The 15,590-nt window shown below is 45.5% G+C and overlaps 1 protein-coding gene across 3 annotated transcripts; it reads right to left on the bottom strand.

Annotated features, from left to right (window-relative positions):
* Positions 1-535: 535 nt before the first annotated feature.
* On the bottom strand, positions 536-14,829 carry MAF (MAF bZIP transcription factor). 3 transcript variants are annotated; one of them, XM_039888508.1, is made up of 2 exons: positions 12,886-14,829; positions 536-596 (listed from the first exon to the last, which is right to left on the bottom strand). In XM_039888508.1, exons 1-2 carry the CDS (start codon positions 14,004-14,006, stop codon positions 563-565), a joined length of 1,155 nt encoding a protein of 384 aa, XP_039744442.1. In that variant the 5' UTR covers positions 14,007-14,829; the 3' UTR covers positions 536-562. The 3 variants fall into 3 exon arrangements, with proteins under 3 accessions (XP_039744442.1, XP_039744441.1, XP_039744443.1); XM_039888507.1 differs by lacking the exon at positions 536-596 and adding an exon at positions 8,489-8,745; XM_039888509.1 differs by lacking the exon at positions 536-596 and adding an exon at positions 10,634-12,497.
* Between the last annotated feature and the right edge of the window lie 761 nt (positions 14,830-15,590).

The raw sequence follows: 15,590 nt of genomic DNA, 5'->3' as shown, positions 1-15,590 counted from the left end.
TATCTCCCTCCCTCTCCTTCTGCCTACAATTGAAGTAGAGAGTGGCTCCGAAGTCACATTTGAATGCAGAAGGAGAGAGGGACACACCGTGCTTTCGAATTACACTAAATTTTCCAAATGTGAGTATGGAGTCAGTAATAAGAGACCGTAAATTTGGAATGTTCACAAGGCCCAAGTAAAGCAAGTCAAGGGCCATGGGTGCTAGTTGTACAGATTCACCCAAATTGCCTGACATTCAAGTAGGAGGACTAGGAGTCAATAGACTCCTGCTGGTTAAGGCTGAAGATCTGAGATTTACTCAAACTGGATTAATTACTCTGTACACCACAACTACGAAATGAAATAAATACAGAAATATGTGCATGCCGGTCACCTCAGATCACCATTTATGTTACTTGTGAAACTCAAATTCTGTAACTGCTAAAACAGGAGCTTTTCACACGCAGAGAACGATCAGCATTCTTTGCTTGCTCGCTTTCTCCCTCGTGGAAAACTCACTAAAACAAGCACATGCAAATCAGAAATCAAGATGTACCTGTTTGACTTCAGGCAACAGGATTTTTCACATCACTGAAGTAGAGGATTCCCTTGGGTACCTGATTTAGTAAATACATTAAAATAAACAAAGGATAATTAATAACATGAAGAGGCTTTCAAGGACAGTATGTTAAAGGCAGACTAACTATCTATGATAAAGGCAAAATTAGACCAAAAGAAAAATAATTTAGTTCTACTTGCTTTGGCATCCTGGCCTCAGCCCTGCCAGAGGAGGGGTTCGCACAGAAGGGAATGGTGTGAAATGCAAGGTCACTTTCTCTGACTATTGCTCCCACCCCAGGGAGGCTGAGATAGTGATACCCCTTGGCCTGGCAGCCTGAATCAGCCTTGAAGCTGTCCTCAGTTCAAAGAACTAAGTGATTCCGGGTTCACAGTGGGGAAAGATTTGCATGGTCTCTGATGGGTGGCTCTCAAGTGCTCACAGACTATCCATCCCTCCGGGAACCAAAGTGGTCCCGCTTTACCTGGCACCTCACTAGGGTATGTCCTCTTCCATCTTCCCCCCTCCTCCTCCATTGCTCTCATCTATTCTGCTAGTATTGCTGGCCATAATTGCAAATATTCCCTTAACAAATAAAGCCATTTAGATACTACCCTTTTATTTATTAACTTCTTCTCTGTTTAAATTAGTAGCAGGGAATGGTTAGAATGGTGATATGAAAATGAGGTTGCTTTTTTTTTTAAAGAGCTTTTTGCTTCACAATGAATAACAAAGCACAGTAATTCAAAGTAGTTAGCTTTCTACGGTTCAAAAAACCCTTATTGCTATTAACTGTACTAATGTAAGTGGCAAAATAATTATCGTTTACTGTACGGAGTCCGATATTTTCCAGACAGTAGTTTAATAACAAAGCAGACCTGTCACTTCTCCCTATAGTTAGTCACACTGTGCAAGTTCACACTGTCAAAATATATTTAAAATCTAGTTTTAAAAATTCAACACAGTTACGGCAAATCTATGTACAACAATTGCAATAAACTAGTACATTAACTTAATTTTTTTCCAACTCGAATATTTCAGTTATTTTTCCTTAATCCCCTATACTTTTATTTGGATTACCCTACAACTGGCGTGAACAAATACACTATACTCATACACCTGCTAAAATCCGTTGCATAACTGAACATAGAACAGTTCCATTTAGCATAACTCTCTAATTATTTCACATGCCCTTTATCTAAATGGTCTGAGTATGCATTAAAACACTCAGATAAACTAATCTGCAGTCTTGTATCTGTCAGAGCTTCCCCAAATACATTACATGCTTTCATTCACATTTCATGTTGGAAATGCTTTTAAAATCTATGGTACAAACTACTCTTCCTTGTGTAATAGAATACATTCATCTTTTGCCAAATATATTATTTCTATGCCAAAAACAAAAAGAAACAAGAAAGATACTGAGTTATAAAACCTGAAAGTGTTATCAGTAACATCAATTGTTCTCCATTTGACGTTCAAATGGCAAATTAAAAAAAAAAAAAACTCATATAAGGTTACTTTTTTTTTTAAGCCATAGAAACAACAGATTCTTTTAGAAACACAAGTGAATAGAGTTTAAAAGCTTAAGAGATTGTGGAGAGAATATTTTTGTAATTCCTTTGGGTCATTGCAAACATATGTTAAGCTTCTGCAAGGACTATTTACATGAGATCATATACTTGAGAGGCATTTTTCAATTTTAGAAAAATATTACAAAGCAATAATTGAACATAGGCTTTGCAAAATGTCCCTTTGCTTTCCTGACCATCTCATTGATAGCCTCTGTTATTTGTGGAGAAAAAGAATCAGACCTCATTAAATGTGATCTTTGGCATCTTGCCTGAAATCTCATAAAGTAGATGTCCTTTTTAGATCATTGGTGTCATTTTCCTCAAGATGACCTCTACTCTCTGGCTACCTGGGGAACCCATCCTATTATGAGGCTTTTATTTTCAAAAAGGAGAGCAGAGAGATTCTGCTTGCATACCCGAATAGAATCAGAAGCCATTGTGGTTTCTCTGTCCTCCTCGCCTTCACCCAGGCTGGTCACCGGGGTAGAGTTGTGGGGACAGGGGGTTCTCTCATGGGAGTAAGAGAGATTTTTGAGCTGGACTGCGATGGTGTAGTCCGAGCCAGACGTCTGCCAGCACAGAGCCTCTAACAGTTGGATCTATTTAACTAACAGTTACATAGTATTTTTTAAAATTGCATAGGAATGTGCCATGATAGCTCAAGGAAGATTTTATTTTTTTATTTTTATTTTTTTCTCAAGATTTTAAAAGATCTTGTTACTGTACAGTGCAGGGAATCAACACGGACAGTGTACCCTGAAAATGTGCTACAGAGGGTCTGCTCTGTGTCCACCCACTGCCCGGAGTGATGCTGAGTGGGGTGAGGGTTTTACGGGACAATCATGCTAAGACCGACATTTCAGGCTAGGTTCTGCTAGAATGTAGAGTAGACAGATAAACTCTGTCGTGTGATCATTTTTACTTCATAATGTGGGAACTGCAGATTTATCTTTGAATAGCTTCCCCCTCTACAAAGTTATTTTAAAGGGTTCGATAGATAAATGATAGATGATAGATAGGTAGATAGATGATACATAGATAGATGACAGATGAAAAAATATATTGGCTTCATTGCCTAAATACAGAGTCAACTGTCACCTTTTAACAGATTTAATCTTAGAATGCCGACCACAGGTATCCCCCTATTTGCTCCCCCATTCTATTAAAAAGGAATTTAGTGTAATCTGTCAGTATCGAGGTGTCTCGGATGCTAAGATCATTAAGTTTTAGTTTCAACATATTTATCTGCACATTAATGAAGCGTTCCCTAAGAGAAGGAAAAAGAAAAAAGGATATTTAAGAAGGCACGATGATACTTGCCTAACTCTCCTCCATGCTCAACGATCTAAAAACCTGAGGGTCCCTATAGGAAAACGCCCCTCCGTGGAAGGACTCCTTTCTGAAATTAGTCGTTTTGCAGCTTGTCCTATTAAGACCGACGGTTCCTGAGTGCCTGAGATCTGACTGCAACTGTGTTGAATTCCGGAACGCAAGCAAGACCCTCACGCTGGAGCTGTGGGTGAAATCCTAATAAAGTTTGCTTGGCTGGCTTTCCTGTCTAATGAGCATCAAACTACCACAGAAAACCCCAACCGCGTGGAGATTTCTATAAAGATTTTTAAACCCGGTATCTGGATTTCCTTCTTTCCTTTTTTTTCCCCCTCCTTACCCCTTCTCTAGCCAGAGCAGGAAAAAAGATAGACCTGGAAAATGGGCCGGAAAATTAATAAGGTAAAAACCTAGTGATCTGGAGCCCACGTCTTATTCGCAGAAGGTTCCTAGGGCGGCTCGCAAGTAGGGCAGGGGTCCCAAGGTGAAGGGCGGAGCCTTTTTAGGGCTGAATCTCGCTCCCTCCCTCAATATGCGCCCACCTGGGAGCGCAGCAGAGCAGCTGGTTTGGAAGTCTCTGGGCTCTCGGCTTTGGCCAGGGCGGTCCTCTTGGAAAATTTAAACCAAATTCCAATACAAATCCGAGTTCCCTGCTGGGGCGCGGGCGCCGGGCGGGCGCGGGGCCCTGGGCGCTCTGGGTAAGACCGCTGTCGGCGCCCCTGGGAACTGGGCGGCGTTTGCGCATCTCCGCGGGGACCTGCACTGCTTGCGTTTAGCGCTCTGGCCTCCACCCGCGCAGCCGCGGTCTTGGTGCCGGCCACGCAGGGACATCCCCTTGGCCTCAGCCGGCTGCTGGACCCGCCCCCACGGTCACCGCGTCGCCTCCTTCCGCACCTGCTGTGCTCCCACTCGGGGACCCCCAGGGTGGGGAGCCCCAGCCCCCTGGCCTGGGGCAGGGATGCCTAGGGTGAACGGGCCCCACAGAGCAAGAGTATATAGGGTCGGGGTGGAGTGGTGTGTGTGTGTGTGTGTGTGTGTGTGTGTGTGTGGCTGGTGCTCCATGGGAGAAGAGCTGGGAGGAGAGAAGTGACCTCAGCATCCTCCCTACCTTCATCTCTTTCTTTCCAGGTTTCAAGACCCTTGGCACCAGAAGCTCCAGCAAGCATGAACCATTCCTAACCCTCTCCCAGCGCAGCAGCTCCCAGACCCTTCTCCCCATCCAACTTTTGTCTACGCTGAAACTGGGGCAGAAGTGACTCAATGGGTCTAAGGACTCAGCTTAGGTAACTGCCTTCTGACCTAAGGGCAGTGACCCCTAAGTCTCTCTGATGGTCCTGGGTGACCAGGCATGGGAGGAAGAGGTGCCAAAAATTATAGAGAGGACACGGATGGGCAGGGGTCAGGTGGTAAGGGACGGAAGCCTGGGGGTTAAAGACATCACTATTGTTTTTAGTAATCATGGGATCGTAGGGTCTGTCAGGGACTTGTCAGTTACCCTGCAAACAGATTCTTTCCGGAGGGAGGTGGGGGCCCTGGGAACGACTTACAGTTGACCCCTGGCAGTTGGAGGGTCATAAACCAAGGTGGGCCTGTTGGTAATACTCTCCCAGCCCCTGCGCACCAGCCTCCTCCTGCTGTCTGCTCCCCTGGGCCTAGTTTAGGACTGCCTATCGTCCAGGATCCTCAGGCCGGCTTTCCTTCTGGAGAACCCTCAAAGGAGGCCAGAAACGCACATCCACAGGTCTCCAGAAGTAGAAGAGCCCGCATAGAACCAGGGCAAATTTGGGTCACGAAATGGGAATCTGCACCACTGACCCGATTTTTCAGCCCAGGATTCCCTTCATTAGCATCCTTGTTGGGGATTCTCCCATGATAGTGGTGTTTACTCCTCCCTGCCCAGCTCTGTAAGGTTTCCTGACCTCTCCTATTTCCTAACCAAAAGAACCAACCACGGGGAAAAGCCGACGTTTGGAATCTTAGCTTGGAAACACTCAAAGTTGGTGATCAGAATATTTAGAATAGAGAAACTCTACCCAAATCCCCAGTGTGCAGCTCACACCCAGGCCTGGGTGGGGAGGGGCCAGGGTATGGGGGCTGAACACAGAACTATTTCCTCTCCTCTCCCCTCCTTCCCAAACCTCCACAGGCACTCCTCCCTCATCCTCCCTTCTTGAATTAAGGCCCCTTTCTAATCCTAACTAAAGATCCAAGAATCCGTGAAGGGAGGGATGTGATTTTGCAATCCAAAACCTAATTATAGAAAAAAAAAATGCGATTTAACAAAAAGAAAGGAAAAAAAATGAATTTTGTTGAAGAAGGGAAGAGGTGCTCAGGAGATGATGATGATTTGGGTAAGGAACTGTGCACGCCAATCTTAGCTTCTCGGTGGAAAATGTGTCCTGTGAGTTTCTTAAAACTGTCCAACTCTCATGCAAATTCACATAAAGATCTGATTTCCGTGGGTAGTCGACGCGTTCTTTTTTATCTCAACCTTGTTATATTAGGCGAACTTATGGAAAACACACAGACAAGGGGCTTTCAAATTTAAACAATAAAAACTGTCACGATGCCATCAAACCTCTTGCGGTGACCGCATAGATATTGGCGTGTCTGTTGGTCCAAAATATCATTACCCTGAAATCGCAGATTAATATATTTATAAATTCCCCAAAGTTAAGGCATTCACGATTTCCCCAGATCTCTCAATTTGGGTTTGCTCTCCAAAATTGTTTTCAAAAAGGAAACACATGTGAGCATACTCGAAAGACGCGGACAGTGGAATCTTGTTTGCTCCTGGCATATGTGTACACTGGGTCTGACTTTAGCCAGGGAGCAAGTGAAATTCAGACTGGCACTAGGGTCGTCCCGGGGAGGACTCTTGCCTTAGACGTCCTCCTCGCCATTTTCTTTGGCTTCCTTCATTTCTCACCTCCTACAGATGCTGCAGGGAAGCGGGTGGGGAAGCCTGGGGTTTTATGCCGCCTTCATGCACAGCAATTTGACTGGCTTTGTTTTTTGTTTTGTCCCTCTCTAAAGGGTAAAGATGTTCCAACATTGTTGCCGGACTGTACTTCTTTATGCCCTGACAATCATGAGACAGCTTGGGAGACCGATGCTCTCACCCTGTCCCCTACCCCCGCTAGAGAAAAAATGCTACACAGAGCTGGGTTTGTTCAGGAGCTGGGGCGGAGCAAGGCTTGGAGAGAATTCCCCTTTTCTGGGGCTGCTGGATGTCAAGATTTTGAAGATTTATATCAAAAGTGTCCAAAGCGGTGTTATCAGAAGGTGGGTTAAGGCCCCTGCTCTGTTTTTAACAAATGAAAAATAAACAAACAAATGCTGGTTCTGACGGACTACTACCCCGATGGCTGTTGTACGCCCTGCCTTGGACTTGGGAACTTTTAAATTTAGGATAGGCCAAAAGTAGAAACAAACTTCAAAGTTTTTTTTTATTTTCCTCAAAACCACAAGGCACTGACTCCATTATTCATTCAGCATTCTGAGGAATAATCAGAAGTGGTAAAAATTATAACTTATCACTGTAGATAAAGCTTCCCTAAAAAAGGGGGGGACTTTTCTTCGAAGAAAGAGGCAAAATTATTATTTAAAAAAATAAATAAAATGAAAGAAAAATCGCCTTGCAAATCAGCAATCTCAAGCTGGTGAATCTGGCTTCCTATCCGCTCTTATCACATGTTTATACGAGAAGGCAGGCCCCAGAGCTTGGCTGTGTGTTTTACTGGCACGGAAATCAGTCGGCTGAAGGTTGTCACTCATGTATTTTAGTCTTCCGACCTATGTCAGCTAGTCTTTAACTACCGACAGGCAAAAAATAGAGATACCTGTGTGGCAAGCAGACTTTTAAATTTATTGATTGGCCTGGAACACCGGAGGAGTACCTTATATAAAGCCAAGAGTGTGTGAATATGGAAGGAAGCTGGCCTTAAACAACAACGACAACAACTAAAGCCTCCCAGATACTGTACTTGGGAACCTCTGCGTGTGTCAGTTATTTGGATGGGGAAATGCTAGGAATGTAGCAACTGAGACAGCTGTGCCTCATGTTCCTGAGAGTAGCTACCATTTGCCCTTCTGTTCACTGCGTTTAGCAGTAAAGCTGGTGGTTTGGCAAGGGGCGGTCCTGTTTAAGAACAGAAGGATCTAGAATTGACGTTACTAAATAAAAATTACCAAGGTATAGGTATAAGGGTGAAAAGATCGGGGCATTAGAATCATCTGCTCGGTAATAGAGTATTTCCCATTGCAGCGGCCTGTGTTGAAAGGGGCCCAGGTGGTTATGGCATTGAGACAGATAAATATGATATTGAGACATCATTTCCTCACCAAGATCAGGAAGTGGAATCTCTGCCTATTTGATGTCAATCTATTAATGTGTCAGATACATTGTAAAAAAAATTATTACATGGTTTTGAAAAAGGAAACATGCAAGGAGCAGGGAAATTAAAGTAATTTTGTGAATGCTTGGGTACAGAAAAGGGGGAGAAAAAAAAACACACACAGAGGGTGTGTATTTCGCTAACTTTGTGTTTTGCCACACATTGTTTTCGTTTTTGGTTGTGTCTGATAAATGAACATGTTTGACATCACCGATAAATACAATACTGTCTAGGCCCTGAGAGGAAGCCAGGGTGCTGGGCTCCGCTAAAGCTTCTGCCCATGGCATCTGCTCGAGGAGGGAGAAATCAAATATATATTTTTTTCTTCTTAGTAAAATTACCTACCGGAGAAACAATGAAGCATGAAAAAGTACTATTTAGGGTGTGTATGTCTACGTATGCTTTAAAAATGCTAGCTGGTACCTTCTGGGAAACTTCCCTTCATATAAATATATCTGTACCTCTGTCTCTGGCTCTCTCTGTCTCTGTCTCTCTCTCTCCTCTCTCTTTCTTTTGTATTTCAGTGGATTTTTAAAACTAATACTGCAGGTTGAAAACAGTTGCATTTATTCAGTTCCGCGCATCATAAAGCAAGAAGCACCAGCGCACTTTCCAACGCGTCTGTAGAGACGACCCTCAGACAAGAGGCATCGTTAATTAGTATGGAGGTTATATATTTAATAGCTTTCTTCTCTAACACAAACATTTTTCTTTAAAAAGGAGACTAAACAGAAGTCAGGGGCAGGTTGTATTCTACGACAGCAGATACTACTACTACTAGTGTATTTTTAATGTACAGTTCTCACATAAATTTCATTTTGTGAATACACTGGTAAGTACACGTTGCTGGGGCTTCCAAAACGTGGCGTATCCCACTGATGGCTCCAACTTGCTAGTGGGCTCAGTTCTGTAATTGGAATGAAAGGAATTTTAACACTATTTAAACAAAGACTCAAATGCAGTGTAAAGGGAAAGCTAGATTTCCTATATGTTTTTTTTTAAATTTAGAAACTTATTTGTAATAAGGGCACTTAGGCAGTATTTGGGACTTCTTCGTTAAAAAAGTATGTATTGATGTATTTGTATTCACCACTCACGCTCTATTTCAAAGTTTTAGTAATGGTTATTTCTAAAAATGCCTTTTACTAGGCATTAGCTTTTTCTAAAAGCCAGCCACCAAAATTCCATTTTTGTCCATACCTCTCTATACTTTACTTTCCAATGTTTGGGGCCAAAGCCTATTTATTATATTGAACTGCCTTGTAGGGTCCTATCAAGATGCTTAATTGGTATACAACCGTATTTTTCTCCCAAGTCACATTCCTCATGAGATAATTGTCATAACTTCATTCTGAATATCACTCTTATTTAGAGAATGTGTTTGCCTAAAATCTGTCATCTGATGCTAAGCTTTTTGCATATGTGATATCTCCATTTCTGCTTCTTTAGGGGTAGACTGCCTATCTCCTAGTAGAGATCAGAGGCGGGAAAAAAATCTCAGACGCAGAGGATAGCTAACATCCAGTACATAGAAGTAGGTTTACTATTAAGACTTTTGTTAAGCAAAATTAAGTGTGGACTCAGGAGCCCTATCTAAACTGGTACAGAAAGAAAGGTCAAAATGTACAGGGTATGCACTGCCTGTGAAAAAGGGAAGGAAGACAAGATGATAAACTGGCCAGAACTCATCAGCGCCAAGCACAACCTGTTTTCTTCAAAATAAGGTCTTCGTTCAGAGTTGCAATATTATCTTAAAAAAAAAAAGAAAAAGAAAAAAGAAAAAAGAAAGAAAGAAAGAAAAAGAAAAAAAAGAAAACAAAATAAAACAAAAGTCATCGTGTTTGGCTCTATTTTCAAAACAGTGTTGGCTTTGTCTCACATTCTATTAGCGTTCTAGGGGAAGTTGACTTAAGAGTTGCACGAATTTGTGTCATTTTAAAATAGGTCAGTACTGTTAGTGAAGGTAGCTCACGACTTTCCAAATGATACACAGTCTGTTTTGGGGGTAGATACCAATAAATCAAAGCGTAGCCTTTATTCCGCCAAGGCGTTATTTTTTGGCATGTATTTCAGGAGCAAAGGTGATCTGAAATCATTACCAGCTTGTCACAGTGGAGAAGCCCTCTGCTAAATATTCACAGGGAAATACGATTTAATAATATAGTTTAAACCCAGATCTGTACTTGGAGTTCTGTACGTGAGAGGTGTGTTTTTCTTTTTCCTACTAAAGGCAAATGACCTTCTAAGAGGTATAAAACAAACAACTTTGATTTGTCCAAAGTGTTGATGTTAAATCTTATCAGGCCTTGCTAACAAGAAAATCAAGGTATATAAGAGAAGGAAAAATAATCGATTTTAGCCAAAAAGCAAGAATTGTTGATCTTTGGCATTAAATGCATATGAGCCTAAGCCACCTCTGCCATGCCATATTTCCCTCTGGATGGGCCCGTTGCTGGATAAAACCTCAGGGCAATGCCGGGAAGGCCCTGGCTATGGCTGGGGATTTTGTTTGTTTTCACCAGAGGGCAATGATAGCTCAACTTATTCGAAAACCGAAAACTTTAAGGGGTGGGGGGAAGGCACAATTGGAGAGGTCATAATTTATATTTATATTAAATATTGCTAATTATTAAAAGGGACTAGCTTCCCGCCTCACAAAACGATCTATGTTTCACCCTGAATTATTGCCTTCCTACTCCTCCATTAATCCTTCCTCTGGAGAAAAGGATGCATTTTACACTTCTAACATGGTGTTGGGCCCAGTTAAACTGTACACTAAGAAACTGAGTACAGAATCAAAAAAAAAAAATGCAGTTTATTATTGTAGATTATTCTTTCTCTTGATATAACCAGAATTGAAAATGAAAGAAAAGCACATAGGAACATCACGCGTGGTTAGTTAGTAACTCAAGATATAAAACAATTTTGCACAGCAAAATATGTAAAAGAAAAGTAACTGACAAGATTTTTTTATATTTATTGTGGTAAGATTTACTTTTCATTTTTTTTTAAAGACAGGATGTCAGTCCCTGAAAATAACATTTACTGATTATTGCCTTTAAAACTGTGGATTTTTTTTTTTAAGTTACAGAAAATCCAGTTCTGCACCACAATACAACTGTAAAAAAATCTGCATCATCTTAAAACTGTGCAGTAATGCCATTTTTATAACTGCATAAATTTTATTAGCGTTCTAAACAGTTTTGCAAATTTTTTTGTATTATATGCTTGCAGGTTATATCTTAGTGCAATTCAGTCCCAAATACTTTAATTTTGAAAAAAAAAACATACATTTTGAATGTAAAATACCCCTACAGATATAAACAGGGGTGTTTCCCCTTTTAATACTTTGGTTTTCAATACAGTCAGTGGTATAGCAAAGACTACACATACCCAACTTATATTTAAGTTGCAAGCACATGCTGTATAAGCTACTTTTTAAACAGTCCCCTTGCAAACTCTACCCCCCTTAACATCACAACAGTAAACAATTTAGTGCATCAATCTTTTAAAAAATCTACAGCTAAACAGACCTAACTCTTTCAAATTTATCTATAACATTCCTTTATCTGTAGCATACATTTTAACTGGGCTAACAGATTATAAAAACTAGAATTAAATTATATACTAGAAACCCATAGCATTCCACATTTGACAATGACCGAAAGCCAAAAAAGAAAATAATAATAATAAAATAAAAGTAAAACAAAACCAAAAATAACGGGGCAGATTTCTTTGTTTAAAAAACAAAATTTAGACTGCTTTCAGCAACAGCACAATTTGAGTCCCCAAAGTGGGGTGTCATTCTTATTTAAAAGAAAACATTAAGAGTTTTTAATGTTTGCCACGTTAAATTTTTAACCCATTCTGGCATCTTTGACAAGGAATGCCTTCAGTGCATTTACAATGGGAGGCTGGAGTTCTGAGTAACTCAAAGCAGTTTTGGAGCAGATGCAAACTTTCATGGGAAGAAGGCTCTAGGGTTGTACTTTTTCGTTCTAAACTCAAAAAAGTCATGAGGCAATAAAACAAAAGTATGAATGCCATGCCATAAGTCTTCGAACGTCCATTTCCAAGCCAAAAAAGAAAAAAAAGAAAAAAAAGAAAAAATAATTATACCATACATGTCCAGCATGCAGGCTTTTTTTTTTTTATTAATATAATGTCTCTTTTTCATAAAGTCTTTGAAACAGTTATAGTTCATTGTTGCTAAGACAAAGTAGCAAGCATAATAATGCATGAGATGAGAATGAGTTTTTTAATGGCAGACTAAACTCTCAGATTTGGCATCATAAGGCCAAAACTCACAAGTCACACCCAGAAGGTTGATGCAGGCTTGATTGTGGCAGGTTCATGAGGATTTTTTTCCCTCTATTTTAGCATACCGATGCTAAAAAAAAACCCGATGGAACTCAGCACGCTGCAAGTCTATAAGTTCACATTTTTTTTTCCTTTGCAAGCTCAATCTCACATGAAGAACTCAGGAGGAGAAAAAGAACTTAGCTTTTTTTTTTTTTTTTTTTAATCCAGAGAGACGGGGTGAGGACCGGAAGATGGAGGTGGGGGAGGGGAAGCAACACTGCAAGCTCCAAAAGTTAAAAAAAAAAAAAAATCCAAACAAAAAGACACGCACAGAGAAATGGAACACCAGCTCAAGAACTGAAGAAGAAAAAGAAAAAAATATGTAAAATGACGCAGGTTTCAAGGTGTGCAGCTGAAGAACTTGCTATTGAGATCTTTGAATATTGTGCAAGTGGGGTAGGTAAAAAAAAAACAAGCTAGCAAGTTATGGAGGATTTCAGATTAGCAATCCATGAGCCAGACATCCATTCCCTCCCCAATTTAAAAACAGCCACCACCACCACCAACTCGGAGCAGGGTGTGTGTGTGTGTGCGGGGGGTGCTACTGGGAGGGGGGGGACAAACTCGTCAGGGGACGGGGCCAGGTGGTGGCGAGCATGGCTGCAGAACTATCAAGCCCACACCCGAGTCAGACCCCCAGGAGCACTTATCAAGGTGGCTAGCTGGGATCGCGTGTCAGACTCACATGAAAAACTCGGGAGAGGACGGGTTGTCGCTGCTCGAGCCGTTTTCTCGGAAGCCGCTGCTCACCAGCTTCTCGTACTTCTCCTTGTACGCGTCCCTCTCGCGCACCAGCCTGGAGATCTCCTGCTTGAGGTGGTCGACCTGCTGGAGCAGCTGGTTCTTTTCGGATTCCAGGACGTGTCTCTGCTGCACCCTCTTGAAGCGGCAGGACTGGGCATAGCCGCGGTTTTTCAGGGTCCGCCTCTTCTGCTTCAGCCGGATCACCTCCTCCTTGCTGACCCCGCGCAGCTGCCGGTTCAGCTCGCGCACCGACATGGTCACCAGCTGCTCGTCGGAGAAGCGGTCGTCGAAGTGCAGGCCGCCCGCGGCGTGGTGCGGGTGCAGGGCGCCCCCCGCCCCCGCCGCGCCCCCGCCGCCGCCGCCGCCGCCGCCTCCGCCGCCGCCCCCGGCGCTGGCCGGGCCCCCGCCGCCCGCGCCGCCCGCGCCGCCGGCCGAGGCGGACGCGCTGCCCGCTGCGCCCGGCGCGCCGGCCGTCGGGTGGTGGTGGTGGCCGGCGGCGTGGTGGTGGTGGTGGTGGTGGTAATGCGGACCCGCGCCGCTCTGCGCGGCGGCCGCGGCGATCACGGCGGACACCACGGCGGCGGCGGGGCCCATCTCCTCGCCGCTGCCGCCCAGGGAGGCGCCGGCGCCGGCCCCGGCCGCCGAGGCCAGCTGCTGCGCTCCGCGCGCGTAGCCATCGAAGCCACCCTGGAGCTGGTGGCTGTTGCTGATGAGCGCCTCGACCGCGTCCTCGGGGCTGAAGCCCAGCGCCTCCGGGTTCAGCTGCTGCGGGTAGCCGGTCATCCAGTAGTAGTCTTCCAGGTGCGCCTTCTGCTCGCTGCCCGAGCCCGGGCTGGGCGCCGAGAAGCTGGGGGAAGGGGGCACGGAGCTGCACGGTGTGCTCATGGGGGTAGAGGACAGCGAGCCCCCGGCGATGAGACGGCCGCACTGGCTGATGATGCGGTCGGTCTCCACCGGTTCCTTTTTCACTTCAAACTTCATCAGATCGAAGTCATTAACATATTCCATGGCCAGGGGACTGGTGGGCAGGTCGGAGTTGCTCATTGCCAGTTCTGATGCCATTCTCCTGCCGCCGCCGCCGCCGCCGCCGCCGCCGCTCCGCCAGATGGGCTGCAGGAGTGGGGCCAGCGGGCTGTGCTGGGTGGCCAGCGGGTGAGCCAGCTTGCCGGGCTAGGGCGCTTCTAGCTAGCGCGGCGGTGGCTGGCCCGAAACCTCCGAGCGCGCACACACACCCCCCGCCCTGCCCGCGCCCCCCGCGCCCGCCCTCCCTCCCCCCGGCTCACGCCAATGTGCTCGCTCGCCCCGGCCCCTCCTCGCCTGCTCGCCTTGGTGCGCGCCGAGCCGGCGGCTTCAGGCTCGGGAAGGTCCTCCGCGGGCTGCAGTGGCGGCGGCGGCGAAGCCGTAGGAACCCGGCCGGGTGCGCGGCGTCCCCCGCTTGCCGCTCCGCTGCGCGCTTTGCATAAGGAGGGCTCGCCTTGCCGGCCGGGGTGCAGGCGGGGCGCGCGCGGCGGCCGCTCGGGGCTGGAGGCGCGGCGGGCGGCTGTCCGGGCGGCGCGGGCCTTGGCACGGGGGAGTTAACACTTCATGCTTCTTGCCTCCTCTTCTGCCTGGCTCTTTTATTTTTATTTTTTTCTTTCCTCTTTCTCTCCCTTGCGCGCTCTCTCTGTGCAAAGTGCAAGAGAGGTGCAGCCCCGCTGGAGGAAAGGGAGGGGGGAGTTTAGTTCTTTCTTGCCTTTTTTTTTTAAAGCAAAATAGCGAAGTCCTAGGGAAAGGCGAAGCAGAGAGCAAAAAGGGGAGGCCGAGCCGACGAGCAGCCCGAGCTACAGCTCGAAGATGAAAAAAGATTTTAAAGCCTCTGATCCAGCAAGAAGAGTTTAAAGCAATTGCTGAGTTTTATAGCACTTGTGACGTCAGGCCCAAATGGGAAATTGACGGGTACTCCAGGCCAATGAGAGGCGGCGAAAGCGGCCACGATTAGCATAATAGTATAGAAACAAGGAAACTTTTCGGAGCTGTCAATCAGGGCCCAATCAGCTGACTGTCAGCTGGGACTGGCACGCTTAACCCTTCCCGCGCCGCCACCTCCCCGGGAGAAGCAAAGCCAGGCTCAAAGTTTGGTGCAACAAGGGAAGGAGTTTTCCAGAGTGGGCTGTGGGAACCCAGGAGGATCGGGAGGATGGTTCGTTTTACTTCGGAGCGCGAGAGAGGCCTGTCTTCCAGAGCCCTAGCTGGTCCGCCACTCATTCTGCGGGGATTGGCCTGACAGCTCTCCCCTGCCTTCCCCCAGGATTGTGAATTCGCCTGGCAGCTTTCCCTCCTCGCTCTACCTTCAGTACCCAGGTGTCTGCTCCTAGGACTATACTCCCCCATCTCCAGCCTGGCTGTGCCCTGAGCTAAAACTTGGCCGCAAGTCTTTGTCACTCTCCAGGCGCGGATGCGCTGGAGTGCAGGGGTCCTCACTGCGCTCAGGACGTTGCCCCGCGGCGCTCCTGACCAAGTGGTGTGGGGTCCGCTGAGAGGGAAAGCCTGTTTTATCACCTTCTTCTAGAGGAATGAAATAAGTTGTTCAGGGGCCATTAAGCGCGGGGACCTGCTGCTTGCTTGCGTCGCGTGCCCTTTGGGGGTGGGGGGACGCGGGCGGGAACG

Source organism: Pteropus medius, unplaced genomic scaffold (assembly GCF_902729225.1).
Source record: "Pteropus medius unplaced genomic scaffold, Ma_sr-lr_union100, whole genome shotgun sequence".
Classification (NCBI taxonomy): Eukaryota; Metazoa; Chordata; class Mammalia; order Chiroptera; family Pteropodidae; genus Pteropus; species Pteropus medius.
This window is presented reverse-complemented; position numbering and strand designations above follow the sequence as displayed.

Excerpts from the sequence above, each read along its gene's own strand:
- MAF (XM_039888507.1), bottom strand. The coding sequence starts at position 14,006 with ATGGCATCAGAACTGGCAATGAGCAACTCCGACCTGCCCACCAGTCCC. Across the intron at positions 8,746-12,885 it reads TCCTCTCCCGAGTTTTTCAT|AACTGAGCCCACTAGCAAGT; the intron begins GTGAGTCTGACA and ends TTCCAATTACAG.